We start from the raw sequence: 15,008 nt of genomic DNA, 5'->3' as shown, positions 1-15,008 counted from the left end.
GATATTTTCAATCAATTGGAACAACACCCAATCCAAACAACTAACAAACTCAAAAAATTCTATTTTCGAAAGCAAAGCTTTGAATGGCCTTCAATGGTGGACTTTTGCTCTTTAATTTTTTTACATTGCAACCAAGTGACAACAGGGGGAGAAGCAGTAATGGCGAACGGGCCCTAGCACATGTAAAACGCAAAAGGATCATAATTGCCAGTGAACTATGCGAATTAGGACAGATATGCCCGTCGTTGATAGTTTGACACATATATGACCAATCCGTCCAATACTTACTCATTCATGCCCTTAGTTTAACGGAATCACTATTTTGTCTTTCTTAAATAATTAATAACCGGACCCAATCAAAAATAATATTTTGTAATTGAAAATATGAAAAACATACTCAAAGATTTTTTTTTAGTTTAACTCCTCAAATATTAATAATGTCATAGAAGAAGTAACAGTTTGATATAAAATGAGTAAGAGATCATTAATTTTTCTTTTCCGTGTTGCTGCTTGTTTGACAACTAATATTATTGACAATTCATGACAGCAAAAATATTTCAATTAATGATTGATGACCGAGAAAACAATGACACTTATGGCACCTGTTGGATCTAATATCAAAGATGATGGAGCAGAAAAAATAAAAATATAAAAGTGGAAAAGAAGCATCACTGTTTTAACAATTTATTAATTATTTCATAAGAAATTTGTAATGCAGAAAATAATCCAATAAACTAATAATCAATCATATAATGATCGCTTATCTAAAAAAAAAAAAAAAACGGATCCATCAAGTTAAGTTATAGTGAACATGGAGTTATTTGTATTTGTATTGGTGAAAAATACAAATAGATTGTGAAAAAAATAAAAAAAGATGGTAAAATGATTGAAGAAAGCACAAAATAATTCGAATATTATATTATTAAAATCATTAATAAATATCAATTAGTACTTTAAGTAGGATTACTTCCCGAAATGATGTATAACACAAAAAAAAAATCGACAAATTATTTAAATAAATAAATATGATTATCACACAATTTCTCAATCAAATAAAAATAATATATCAAAAAATATCTTTGAACTAAGGGTGTGTCAGGTCTTAACGGGTCGGGTCAACAGATTTTGGTTGAGTCCGGTTATTAATTATTTAAGAAAGACAAAATAGTGATTCCGTTAAACTAAGGGCATGAATGAGCAAGTATTGGGCATATCTATGCCAAACTATTAACAACGGGCATATCTGTCCTAATTCACATAGTTTGCTGGCATATATGGCCCTTTTCCGTATGTAAAAGATGTGAGAAGAAGAGAGAGTGAAGGCAATAGCTGTGAGAACACAAATTTAACTCCATACCTTTTAGAAGCAATGATTGTAAGAACACATATTACGAATATGCAAGAGCTAATGTCTTTAAAATATATACAATATAGGCTAGGTCGGGTAAAGCTTAAAAACATGTGCCATTTTCTGTTACGGTGTGAAGTCATGTATATTTTCTTGTAATTCTTTCTTTTATTTTTGCTTAAAAAACTTACAATCTCAAACAAATTACACATGAACAATGTTAACGTGCCCAAAGTTACATAGTAATTTGTTTATGTCATGAGGTGTAATAAAATGCATCAGAAAGCATAACTAAATTTGTTTTAGGCACATCTTCTAAAATCTGCTTATTTTGAAAAACACTTTTTTCAAAAGTGTTTTTTCGAAAAAGTTTTTTTAACGAGAAATAATTTATATTTAACTAATTAATTTGAAAATTATTTTTGAGCAATAATTAATATTTGGCCGAACTTTTAAAAAATTAAGTATATATTTTTCAAAAATATTTTTTTTAAAAATACTTTTGAAAAGAAACTCCTTTTTACTGCTTCTATTCAAAAATAATTCTTTTTTATTTTCCTTTAAAAAATTTGGCCAAACAAAAATATACTTTTGACTTTTGGAAAAAAAGAGGGTGAAAATCATTTACCCTCCCCAACTTTGTGTTACAAATCAAACTCCCCCCTCAACTTTGAACAATAATCATTCTTCCCCCTTTATCCTACACAATACCTTTTTTGCCCTTGAATTTTTAATTTCCTCCTCAATTCAATACTTTTTTCTTATATGATATATTTTTTTTTTATGGTTTTAGCTATAACTTAAATTATGTAATATCTATTATGAGTTGTAATTAGAGTTCATTAAAATTATAAGTAGAATAAGTAATCAAAATCAATTAAAATTACCTTATCTTTATGGTTGTTATTTAATGTAATGCATATTAAATATATATATTTAAGTTATATTTTCTTAGCGACGTAGCTAGAAATTCATATAAGAGGACTGAAAAATACCCCAATTTTTTTTATTTCGAATTAAACTTGTGAGCTAAGATAACTTGGGGTATTTTTCAATCCTCTTATATGAAAAACTTGGATTGAACTTGTGAGCTAAGAAATTAAAATTTGTGAGCTAAGAGTATANAATCCGAAAAAAAGTTGGGGTGTTTTTCAATCCTCTTATATGAATTTCTAGCTCCGTCGCTAAGAAAATATAGCTTAAATATATATTTAATATGCATTACATTAAAATAAGGCAGAATGGCAAACTTCACTTGTTTTCATCCAGACACTTGAACTTGATCAAAGCCTATTATTTGAACCCCTCTGACCGTTGACCAAGCACATGTGGCAAAATAATGGTTGAGCTGGACAAAGTGGGTGTAATTCACGCAGAAAATGAGCGTGAATATGAGCATTTTGAACCAGAAATAATTAAAATAAGAAGAAAAAATCGTTAAAATAAGAATGAAAAATAAAATAAGTATAAAAAAAAAAGCAAACGGGTAGGTCCAAATAACTGAAGCTAACGGGTAGATCCAAATAAGTAATCCCTTCTTCCCCATATCCACCTTTCTCTTTATCCTTATTACTCATATCATTCAAGAATTTGTACCAGAAAAACCTCTGAAAGCTCAAGACTTCCAAACTTCCGTCATGTGTTACTGAAATCTAGCCAGATCTAGATCCACAAAATAACAGTACTAACAATAGGGAAATTAAAAGGAAAAGAAATAATTCATATCCCCTTCAGGGACCAAACCACCATTAAGCGGGTAATTCCATGAGATTCTTGCGGAGCTGGATCGAGAGCGGCAAGCTCGAGTACCCGAATAGAATTCTAAATCGGAATTGCAAATTTAACAGATTGAGAGTTCTCGCTCATGAAGCAATCAAAAAGCGCGATGAGCACTCGAGACAACGCAATGAAGCATTTACGAGAAAAGGAAGAATTTTTGAAATCAGTGAAAAAAGCGAAAGAATCAATGAGAACTGAGATGGAAACTTCTAGTTCAATGTTAGGTATCTAGCGGACCTAAGTCGCCGCCTTCATCAGAGACCAAACCACCATTAAGCGGGTAAGTGTAAAATGAGGGGAAAATTTGGGTTTAAGGGGGTTAATAATCATATCCTGTTTATTTTCCTATGTGGCCATAATAAATGACTTGGAGCCTACGTGGTTTAATTTTCTTGATGTGGCGTCCTACGTGTAGGAGATTGTATTATACGCACTGGCAGCCTCGTGTCATAAGCGTTTATTACACACGGTTTGAAGGAGTGCAAGTGTTCAATTGGCAAATTGTTAAGTTTGGGGACCGGCATGACAAAGTGGGACAAGTATAAGTGCCATTTAGGCTATTCCGCCTTAAAATAACAATCATAAAGATAAGTTTTAATTGACTCTAATTACTTATTCTACTTATAATTTTAATGAACTCTAATTACAATTTATAATAGGTATTACATAATTTAAGTTATTGCTAAAACCATAAAAAAAAATATATTATATAATAAAAAAGTATTGAATTGAGGAGGAAATTAAAAGTTCAAGGGCAAAAAAGGTATTGTGTAGGATAAAGGGGGAAGAATGATTATTGTTCAAAGTTGAGCGAGGAGTTTGATTTTTAACACAAAGTTGGGGAGGTAAATGATTTTCACCCAAAAAAAAGAACTTGGCCAAAAAGCGAGACATATTGAACCCTTAGCTAGTTGAATTGAACTAAAAGATGGCGGAGAATCCTCCTAGAAAATTGGGTGAGGATGGAGGAGCAGAAGATTACTACGATTCTGATGATGATCTTATTATGTATGCGGACGGTCGCAGAATGAGTATCCAACTTCAGAAAGAGTATCACAGGCAGGTCAGGGAGAGCGAGGTAGGTCCTATGCTAGTATCAAATATGCATGCTTTTTTGAGGCGTCTCTTTTTTGATTTGTCCTTTCTGCAATTAGGGTTTTGATATCACTCTGGATTTGACTTTGGATGCTGCTATTGGTGCTCCAGTTATTCCCCAACGGGGTAAGGAGAACAAACCCAAATTTGTTGACCTCTCCCAGTTAGCTATTGAAGATTTCAATTCACAGAATGTAAGTGCGTGCTTAATTAACTGATTCATTCTTTTTCTGAAAAATTATGTTCTGCGATTGGTTGATGTTTGGTGGAAAATTATCCAATACTTTCCAAGCAAAATCAATCGAAATAATTCAAGGGGTAAATCATAGCCAATCGTAGTTAATCACTGAATTAAAAGACAAACTTGAGACATAGGGGTAATCAGTTATGGAACGATATAAACAAGGTTTTATTCATCAAGGTAGCTTGACCTGCCTCTCCTTGAAGAGGTTCAGGATCTTACATTGATCTTGTTTATTGCTCCACTTATGGAGTATATCTTTCTATTTCTGGTGTATTCAGAGTTGTGTAGAAGAAGAAGCTCCCCTTGAGAGGTTCTCTCTTGGTTTTTATAGCTTCAAGCTTTTTTTGCTGGTCACGAATGGGCCCCTCTTTTGGTCGTGGAGACGTCCCTTTATTTACCTTAAGGACAGCCGTCATAAGTCAAAAATCAACAGCGTCGACTATTTACCATAAATTGGTCGTGATGGGGTCGAATTTCTACCAATACAATTAGTCCCTCCGTTCATCGAGGTCGTGCCCGGGTCGACTTCGGCGGACGGATAGAGCGACGTGATCGGGAAGGGCACTCCGAAATGAAGTTTCGGAACTGAACCGTTGGTTGGTGAGTGAAGCGTCATCCTGCGCGGTCGTTCGTATTGGCGCACATTTTCACAAAACTGAATCGCTTCGTGCCCGGTTATGCATTAATGGCGATCGTTGGGTTCCGTGCAGGCAGAATCTGTTATTTATAACTAGAGAAGATGTGTCATTTTGTTCTTTACATATTCATTGTTCTTCTAAGAGAGTTCTCGAGAAGCCTTTTCTTCTGTCAAATCGCATTTTCCCTATTCTTCCGATCATTATCATCATTGATTTCTCCGTTTCCCTTGTCAAAGTTCTTCTTTCTCTCGCTCGTGAATCAATTATGGCAGGCACTTCTTCTTGCGCCAATCGTCCGGCTAATTCTCCGGTGGTCGAAAATCCCGCTCCGGCAAATGAAAGGTTAGAGTTGGTGGAAGGTGAAGAAATTCCTTCGGTCGATGAAATTCTACCTCGACCAAGAGATCAAGTGATGGATTTCAGCGCACCGGGCGGCGTGGAACAAGGGGGCATTGCTTCTCTGGGGGAAGTGGGGATAGCCCAAATGCGGGAGCGATGGCGTATCCCACGTTATGTCGAGATTGCTCTTGCAAAGATCGAGGATAGGGTGCAGATTGACCGTTGAGGGTATTGCTCGTTCTATGCTTATCCTTTCCAGGTAGGGTACACACTCCTGCTCCCGATGCTGATAGTAGACTTCTGCCGCTATTACGAGGTATGTCCGGCCCAACTTTCTCCTTACCTCTACAAGCTGCTTCTCATGTTCATCAAGTATGCGGAGCTAGCGAGTAGGGAGGTCACTCTAAGGCATGTGCTCAGTCTCTTCGCTCCCCAAAAAATCCGCGGCACCATGATCCATGCATGCCTACAAGGATCGAAGGGCTTGATGGTTGGGCTGGACGACGAGGTCATTCGTCATTCCTTTGAGAACTTTTTCTATATTCGGACTGAACACCTGGTGGCGGACCCAAACGGATTCCCGGAAGTTTGGAACTTTGCACGTGAGACCTCGTTCCTGACTGGGTATACGCCCTATTTCGACTTTCCTTATGCTTTGTACTTATGGTTATTGATTTACCTTAATATTTTGTAGCTGAAAAGTTGCCGCCGCCTCCTTTGGAGGGGATCCGAGACTGGGTCGAGGTAGTGCTTCCTCGTACTGCGGGCATTCGCACCTGGGCGGCTTTCTGGCAGAGGCATGGTCGCAGGCCCGTGACAGGTGGAATTTCGGCCCTTTCTCTTTTCTATTTTGTGTTGTTCTGACTGCGCTTATTGATTCGTTTGTTCATTGTATCTAGAGAGACCACGTCGTGTCAAAGCTCCTCAATTGGCTTTCCGTCGGGGCCGGGTGCAATTGCCAGGCTAGCTGCTGTGCCTGTGCCTCGTCCAGTACCGAGGGCGGCATCGGTTGAATCGTCAGCGGTCGCGTCCCCAACGCGGGCTACGCCTCAAGATGAGGGACCGTCCGAGCTTGTCCGTTCTCGGACGGGCTCGCCTTCAAATGAGGAGGAGGATAGGCCTTCGCAGAAGCGGCGAGTGGCATTGGTGGCGGCTCCTCCGTCGGTGATCAACTTGGATTCTCCCCCGACGGATTCGGAGGGTGGTGCGGCTGTGGCGCTTGCTGTCGAGTAGAGGGAGTTAGTCGGAGTTGAACCCGTTAGTTCTAGCCACGGGAATGTCGTTGTCTTGACGACCCCGTCCGATGTTCCTGTTGCCGAGGCGGAGGGTCGATCCTTACAGGCCGCCGTCGGGACTTCTGATGTACCATTGTTGGCCATGGCAAGTTGCTCTACATCAACGGCGGCGGAGAGGGGAAAGGACGTGGTGGAGGACGAGTATGAGTTTGAGTCCGATTTGGACCCCGACGATGTTCGTATGTTCGAGGAGGGTATTACCAATTCTACGGTGCACGCAGGGGGTCGGCCCGTTTATTGAGGTTCCCTCGGATTTGAACTTATTAACTGAAGGAAATAGCTTGGTGTCGCAGTTTGAGTTGTTATGTTCGGAGGCCGAGAACGCGTCTTTGAGGAGCGTTTCGAATATTGAAGTGATGGACGAAGTGGCCGTGATGGGCCTGAGGGTACGTAGTACGTTCCTAGTTTTTTCTCTCTTTTTTTTAGCCTTTGCCTTAGCTTTACCTTCCCTTTGTTTTGCAGACTTACTTGTTGGAGGTGGAGAACATCCGCATAGCCAAGATTCGTTCGAGGATCTTCCTGCAGATGCTGGGGAAATATCGCCGTTACCATGATCGGTGCCGAGGGCTGCACGAGCGTTTACGGAACGATCCCGGTAATCGGGCTTTGGGCGAGGAGTTGGCGAGGCGGGATCAGCAGCTGTTGCAGGCGCTTGGCAGTAAACGTGCTCTTGAATAGCACATTCGTCGGAAGGACGAGGAGCTTGAGGTGGGAAAAGGAATTGTAGCTGAGTGTGCGCACCTGCAGGGCAGGTTGAGGGAGATGGAGCTGGAGGCGGAGCAGAACCGGGTCAAGGCAGCGGAGGCGGCTGCGGAATGGAGCGGGAAACTGGCGGCGCTGGAAGGCGAGGTTGCTGCCTTAAAATTTCTGGAACGGGGTGCCTCGTCGAGGGCCGTGGCGTTGGAGGCGTCGATTCGCGTGCATGAGTCCCGGCTTGAGTCGGAGAGGGAGACAGCGACCCTTAGAGAGGCGGGGCTCAAGGAACGGATTGGTGTTCTTGAGTAGGAGGCCCAGGTCATGTTGGACCGAATTGCGATTTTGGAGGAGGAGAACCGGCGACTGCAGAATCAAGCTGGTTTGTCGCATACTGCCGTTTCCCACCAGGTTCATGAACTTTGGGTTTACGCCGAAGCTTAACGCGATGTCTACAAGAACTTGTTGGAGGCGGGTATTGTGACCGAGGCCGTCTTCGAGGTGGCACGCCAGAAGGCTCGTGAAGCTCGTGCCGACTGTGGTTATGATGTGGCGACACCTGAGGCTGACGATGGCGCGAGTGGCGGCGATGGTAACGGCGGTGGTGGCGCCGAGTAAAGAAAAGATTTGTTATCGCTGTTTGTTGTTTGTTGTTTTTTTTTTGTATTTTTCTTTCTTGTATTGACCGGCCGGGGCCGGATGTAAGCGGGGAGTACCCGCGCTCTTAACTCTGTAGACAATTGCACTCTTTTTTCCATCGGTTGTCTTGCGCTTTATTCTGTCTTCCGTTCCTCTCCTTTTCTTTATTGAATACGTTTGGAGGGACGACCAACCCTTGAATTCGACCGAGGCCGTCATGTCAGTTTTGGATCGATTATGATGGCTCTTTGGCCTGACATGAACGGGGAGGGGCGGTCGTCTTGTAGTGACGGCAATTAGTTTTTCCTCGCCCTAGACCTAGTGCGGCTGAGGTCGCATCCGATCAACTTCGAGGGCGAAGGCACTTAACCTGAGTCCTAGTTCGAGCGAGACTGAACCTAACAACTTTGATAGCGAAGGCCCTTAGCCTGAGCCCAAGTTCCATGGCGAAGGCACTTAGCCTGTGTTCTAGTTCGACTGAGGTCGAGCCTAATAAATTTGATGGCGAAGGCACTTAGCCTGAGTCCCGGTTCGACTGAGGTCGAACATGATAAGTTCGATGGCGAAGGCACTTAGCCTGAGTCCCGGTTGGACTGAGATCGAACTTGATATATTTTGATGGCGAAGGCGCTTAGCCTGAGTCCCGGTTCGACTGAGGTCGAACCTGATATATTTTGATGGCGAAGGCGCTAGGCCTGAGTTCCGGTTCGACTGAGGTCGAACCTGATGTATTTGATGGCGAAGGCACTTAGCCTGAGTCCCGGTTCGACTGAGGTCGAACTTGATATATTTTGATGGCGAAGGCGCTAGGCCTGAGTCACGGTTCGACTGAGGTCGAACCTGATGTATTTGATGGCGAAGGCGCTTAGCCCGAGTCCCGGTTCGACTGAGGTCGAACCTGATATATTTTGATGGCGAAGGCGCTTAGCCTGAGTCCCGGTTCGACTGAGATCGAAACTGATGTATTTGATGGCGAAGGCACTTAGCCTTAGTCCCGATTCGACTGAGGTCGAACCTGATATATTTTGATGGCGAAGGCGCTAGGCCTGAGTTCCGGTTCGACTGAGGTCGATCCTGATGCATTTGATGGCGAAGGCACTTGGCTTGAGTCCCGGTTCGACTGAGGTCGAACCTGATATATTTTGATGGCGAAGGCGCTTAGCCTGAGTCCCGGTTCGACTGGGTCGAACCTGATGTATTTGATGGCGAAGGCACTTAGCCTGAGTCCCGGTTCGACTGAGGTCGAACCTGATATATTTTGATGGCGAAGGCACTTAGCCTGAGTCCCGGTTCGACTGAGGTCGAACCTGATATATTTTGATGGCGAAGGCGCTAGGCCTGAGTCCCGGTTCGACTGAGGTCGAACCTGATATATTCTTATGGCAAAGGCGCTTAGCCTGAGTCCCGGTTCGACTGAGGTCAAACCTCATATATTCTGATGGCGAAGGCGCTTAGCTTGAGTCCCGATTCGACTAAGATCGAACCTGATATATTTTGATGGCGAAGGCACTCAGCCTGAGTCCCGGTTCGACTGAGGTCGAACCTGATGTATTTGATTGCGAAGGCACTTAGCTTGAGTCCCGGTTCGACTGAGGTCGAACCTGATGTATTTGATGGCGAAGGCACTTAGCCCGAGTCTCGGTTCGCCTGAGGTTGAACTTGATATATTTTGATGGCGTAGGCGCTAGGCCAGAGTTCCGGTTCGACTGAGGTCGATCGTGATGTGTTTGATGGCGAAGGCACTTAGCCTGAGTCCCGGTTCGACTGAGGTCGAACATGATGTATTTGATGGCGAAGGCACTTAGCCCGAGTCCCGGTTCGACTGAGGTCGGTCCTGATGCATTTGATGGCGAAGACGCTTAGCCTGAGTCCCGGTTCGACTGAGCCTGATATATTTTGATGGCGAAGGCGCTAGGCCTAAGTTCCGGTTCGACTGAGGTCGAACTGATGCATTTGATGGCGAAGGTACTTAGCCTGAGTTAGGGTTCTGGCTTGAGACAACCCTGTGCCGGTTTCCGGCCTGACACCGCGTTAGGGGTGAAGGAAATGCCTCATACTTTCGTTCTGAGGGAGGGGGGGGGGGGGACTTCTTCTTCTTGTCTGGTTGTTTTCGGATCTCAGTTTCCTTTGATGCATTCGAGTATTATGCGCTCGATATGCTTCCTTTGGTCCGTTTGAGTTGGATCGCTTTCTCGTTATTTTTTTTTTTAACGTTCCTTTGGCTTCGATTCCAGGGAGAAACTATGTGATTTCGCTAGGAAATCCCCACAGACGGCACCAAATTGTTTGGTGGAAAATTATCGAATACTTTCCAAGCAAATCAATCGAAATAACTCAAGGGGTAAATCATAGCCAATTGTAGTTAATCACTGAATTAAAAGACAAACTTGAGACATAGGGGTAATCAGTTATGGAACGATATAAATAGGGTTTTATTCATCAAGGTAGCTTGACCTGCCTCTCCTTGAAGAGGTTCAGGATCTTACATTGATCTTGTTTATTGCTCCACTTATGGAGTATATCTTTTTATTTTGGTGTATTCAGAGTTGTGTAGAAGAAGAAGCCCCCTTTGAGAGGTTCTCTTTCTTGGTTTTTATAGCTTCAAGCTTTTTCAGCTGGTCACGAATGGGCCCCTCTTTTGGTCGTGGAGACGTCCCTTTATTTACCTTAAGGACAGCCGTCGTAAGTCAAAAATCAACAGCGTCGACCATTTACCATAAATTGGTCGTGATGGGGTCGAATTTCTACCAATACAGTTGATATTTGGCTGTTTTTATTTTATTTTATTTAGGCTACAAAATACGAATTTGTGAAAAATGTGACTGTGAACACATCATATGCTGCTGGGATGTGGTGTTATATCACCTTTCAAGCCAGGGATGCTGATGATACCATAAAGACCTTTCAAGCATTGGCGTGGTGGGGAATTGACGGAGATAGAGATGTGAAATTTTGCAGGTTTAAGAAATCATCCAAGTGATGAAGGTAAGCTATTTTAATATGCATCTTCTCTCTTGTTACTTACATTGTTTATACATTACTACGTGCTTATGGTAAGTGTGCTTGTACAATTCGTTGATTTATGCATACGCATAGTGCTACACGACAAATACAACTAGGACTCAATTTCAGGTCTGTGGTATGAAGCCTCACTATCCATTTCGCTCCATTTGGACTCGTTATATTCCAATATGCCCATGTATATTAGTAATGCTGGTAAAACCTCTGTTGCTATTATTGTGTGCGCTGGCCAGCAACTTCCATTAAAATAAATATTGCACCTCAAAACCTCATTGCTAGCTTCATCCAACATCAGGCATTGTTCCCGTATTGTTAAATGAGTGAATGAACGGAAAAAGATGCATTTTGAGGTCTTTATTTTATTTAGCAACGAGATGTTGTATAATTCACTTTAAGAGCATCCCTGCCTTTATGGTTGAGTAAGGTTTATGATATAAAAGGGGAAGCATCATATACAAGGTATTTTGAGAATAGAACGTGTTGGACAAAAGGTAGCTTTCTGAATTGAGTATCGAGTTATCTAAATCATTATTCTCTTCCTAGTAAACAAGTAGTGGTTCTCACTTTTTATTTTCTCGAGGACAATTAACTAGGTAATATATTTGAGGTTTTCATTTGAGAAATTAGTGGAATAAGGCTGCACCGTAGTTGATCCACATCTACATTGCAAAAGAAATGATTTTGGTGAGCAATAGGAGTCCAACTCCTCACTTTGAAATTATTAACAACCTCTAAACCTGATCCAGATAACTTTGTTGACCATGAGACATAGTACTTGTGCAATGAGAAGGGGATGTAGTCTCTGTCTAAATGATTAGGGTATATACCTTGCAGATTGCAGAAGACTAGTCAATAACATGAGGGTAGAGAACTTGACATTGTTTACACTTAAGTAGTATGCTTCTGCTTGAGATCTCACACACGTGAAAAAGAATATACAAGAAGAAGCATGTTGTTGATGGTTGCCTAACAACAAACCTATGCCTATGCGTTTGCAAAATAACTATTGTGAATTGGAGCATGATATTGGATATATTTGAGGTGAAATGCCCGAGGACAACAAGGAGGGTTTGCAAAGCCAGAACAAAGCTAGAATAGAGAACTTAGCAAAAGATCAAAAAGTATTGAAATTACTTTCCTTCAAAACAGATGTGCACTGAGACTAAGACAAATGTATTTCTTCGCTAACTTTTTTATAATAACATGGTGAAACCGTGAAAGTAACTGTTGTTGATACCATGTTGAACTTTCTCAGTGCACTTCAGGGCTAATAGAGGAATTGAGCATTTGCTCTCTGTAATATACATGCAGCAGCCTCCTAACACCTACATGTTGCTGAGATATCTTAACAGAGTAATACTTGTCAAAAATTTCCTAACAGACATTATAATATACCTTACATACCTTTTCAATGTCAAGTTTGTATAGAACTCTGAGGTGTCACTACTGATTCACCAGTGGGGGCATTTTTTTTCTGAATTTAAATTTGAGCATTGACATCATGGAAATTATTGTGTGGAAACAATCAATAAGGCTTAAAGATACGAATTATAATATTTGAAGCTCCATTCTTCTAGGAGTAGACAAAAAGAAAACTTGTGCTGATAAAGGAGATGAATGAGTTGTCATAAAGTCATTTTTCAAGTGTTCCAACAGGCAATTGATGATCCTTTTCTTTGGAAATGAGGTTTCTAGCTGAGAGGTATCAAGAGACAGGTCTTTTCCAAATCTTTAATGGGTGTTCTTCAATTCTTTCATAGGTTCTCATAAAAGGACGTGATAGCATCTTCATCTAAAAAGAAAGAGATGATTGTGTTTCAAATTGGTTTACCCTCATACTTCATACTCATTGAAAAATTAACCATTCATGTAGATTTTTTCAATGGGATTATACCTTTTGTGAGCATTACCTATCCTGAGGAAATTTTGGTTTCTTCTTTAGAGCAAAAAGAAGGAAGCAATAATACTCTATTTTCTAATGTCATTTGATTTAAAATGTTGGTTAATCGCCTTATAGATCATCCTCTAAGATTATTTTCTTTGCAAGAAGTTTATTCTCGTTGGACCAGAATGTTTTCTATATCTTTCTCATCTGAGCTTGTTCAAAATGATTTTGCTGACTTAGTCCGAATATGAGGTAGCTAGTCGGAAAACACTATGTTATTTCTGGAATATTATGCCACCTAGTTCTTTTAGAATGTTTGTTGATAGATTCAAGGAGAAGAATAGAAGACGGATTGCCAACAAAAGATTCCAGGAAAAGAAGATTATGTTAAATGGAAAGGAAATAAATTTGGAATATACTTTGTCAAACATGGTACCAGTTCGTGAAGAGAATAAAAGACCATTTCTCTCAGTCTAAGCCTTAGAAAATATTTTTTGGAATGTAGGTCACCTCGAAAACTCTCTTGTTTTGGTTGGATTGCTCTTCATGAAGCATTTCTTCCCACAAAGATAATCTGAGAAGAAGTTTATTCAGCTTATGTAATACTCCTTGGTGTTAAATGTGTAAAGAACAAATGAAAGATATTACCACTAGTTCCTACATTGTTCAGTAGGAAATTACTTGTATTTTTATAGTCTGCTTTTTGCAGCTGGCTTGGAAGGAAGATAGAAATGGCATCAAGAGGATTCCGAATGCGATTTCCTGTTGCATTAATTGTAAATTGTGGAGAGATAAGGAAATCATGAGGAATTTGAAGGAGTTTTCAGTTCTCAAATTTAAATTTTTAGCGTGTAGCTTTTTGGTGGGGTTGGGACTCTATATGATTAGATGATATTATGAATTTGGTGGACTACCTTCATTTTTAGCCATCATGTTTGTATTTTGCACTAGTGCTGCGACGTTTTTGCTTTATATAGTATGACTTTGACTTTTAGTCCTCTTTGACCTTTGCGGGGCTAATTAGGCTCCTTGGGTAAAAAAATATTTGGTAGGACAGAAGTTTTCTTTCACATTAAATTATGTTATACCTAAAAAATTCAACTCCCTTCTAATTGCAACTTGTCTTTCGCGAAAGCAAGGTCTGCATTTCTGGTTCAAGGTTTTTGCTCTTTGTAGATTGGAACCGCCAAATTGTTTTGTATATAGACAAGTGATGATGAGAAAATTGATGCTTTAAATTTGTTTTGGGTCAACCCTGCTTTGCCTTTATTTGTTATATATACTTATTATTTTATTTTTGGCAGGTGATAAGAGAACTCGTGATTCCGATGTTGAGGTGAGCTTGCTATCTCTTTAAGCTATTCTCAGTCTTCTACATTTGTAGTTATTATTAAGAGTGTAGTGTTATTACTACGACATGAAAAAAGTGTTTGGGATGTTTCTTCATCGTCTACTCTCCTTCTTTAATGAAGGGCTGTTTGTTATTAATAACACGGGGGGAAAATGTTTTTGATGTTATTCTTCTAATTGTGTTTGATGATGAATGAAGATGCTTTACTATAGTAACTTATTTATTGAGAAAATCTAACAAGTGTTTCGGAAATACTTTCCAAAAAACGTTCTGAAAGTGTAAAGTCAAGAAAGTCTTTGCCAGTGACCAAATTTAATTTTGTACAAAGATTTGTCGTGGCGTACACCACCTGTGATTTCAAATTAAGCATTTCCAACCTTTTTTTTTCTAGCTTAAAGAAATGAGTTCTGATAAAACTAAGATTATAGAGAGAGAAAAGTTTTGAAGTGAAGGGAAAATCGATGTAGTGATTCATTGTGCTATTTCAACAACCGAAAAGGATCAAATATACCCCTCTATTTTCGGATATTATTTGTAGTTATGTTCTGTTATACTATTCGATCAAATATATCCGTACCGTCTAAACTATAAATTAAATATAGTCTTAACTTGACGGAGGGGCCATGTGGAGGGCTTCTAAGCCCCGGCCAATTACCCGTGCTTAATACCCGGTACCCATAA

The 15,008-nt window shown here is 40.5% G+C and overlaps 1 protein-coding gene across 3 annotated transcripts; it reads left to right on the top strand.

Annotated features, from left to right (window-relative positions):
* On the top strand, positions 4,003 to 14,542 carry LOC109208780 (multicystatin-like). 3 transcript variants are annotated; one of them, XM_019371940.1, is made up of 5 exons: positions 4,003 to 4,205; positions 4,282 to 4,416; positions 10,615 to 10,752; positions 10,862 to 11,055; positions 13,686 to 14,274. In XM_019371940.1, exons 1-4 carry the CDS (start codon positions 4,056 to 4,058, stop codon positions 11,048 to 11,050), a joined length of 612 nt encoding a protein of 203 aa, XP_019227485.1. In that variant the 5' UTR covers positions 4,003 to 4,055; the 3' UTR covers positions 11,051 to 11,055; positions 13,686 to 14,274. The 3 variants fall into 3 exon arrangements, with proteins under 3 accessions (XP_019227485.1, XP_019227480.1, XP_019227489.1); XM_019371935.1 differs by lacking the exon at positions 13,686 to 14,274 and adding an exon at positions 14,281 to 14,542 and having other exon boundaries at positions 4,004 to 4,205; XM_019371944.1 differs by lacking the exons at positions 10,615 to 10,752; positions 13,686 to 14,274 and adding an exon at positions 14,281 to 14,542 and having other exon boundaries at positions 4,006 to 4,205.

The sequence above is a fragment of the Nicotiana attenuata genome, chromosome 2 (assembly GCF_001879085.1).
Source record: "Nicotiana attenuata strain UT chromosome 2, NIATTr2, whole genome shotgun sequence".
Lineage (NCBI taxonomy): Eukaryota > Viridiplantae > Streptophyta > Magnoliopsida > Solanales > Solanaceae > Nicotiana > Nicotiana attenuata.
The sequence above is the reverse complement of the archived record's forward strand: the minus strand, read 5'-3'. Positions and strand labels throughout refer to the sequence as shown.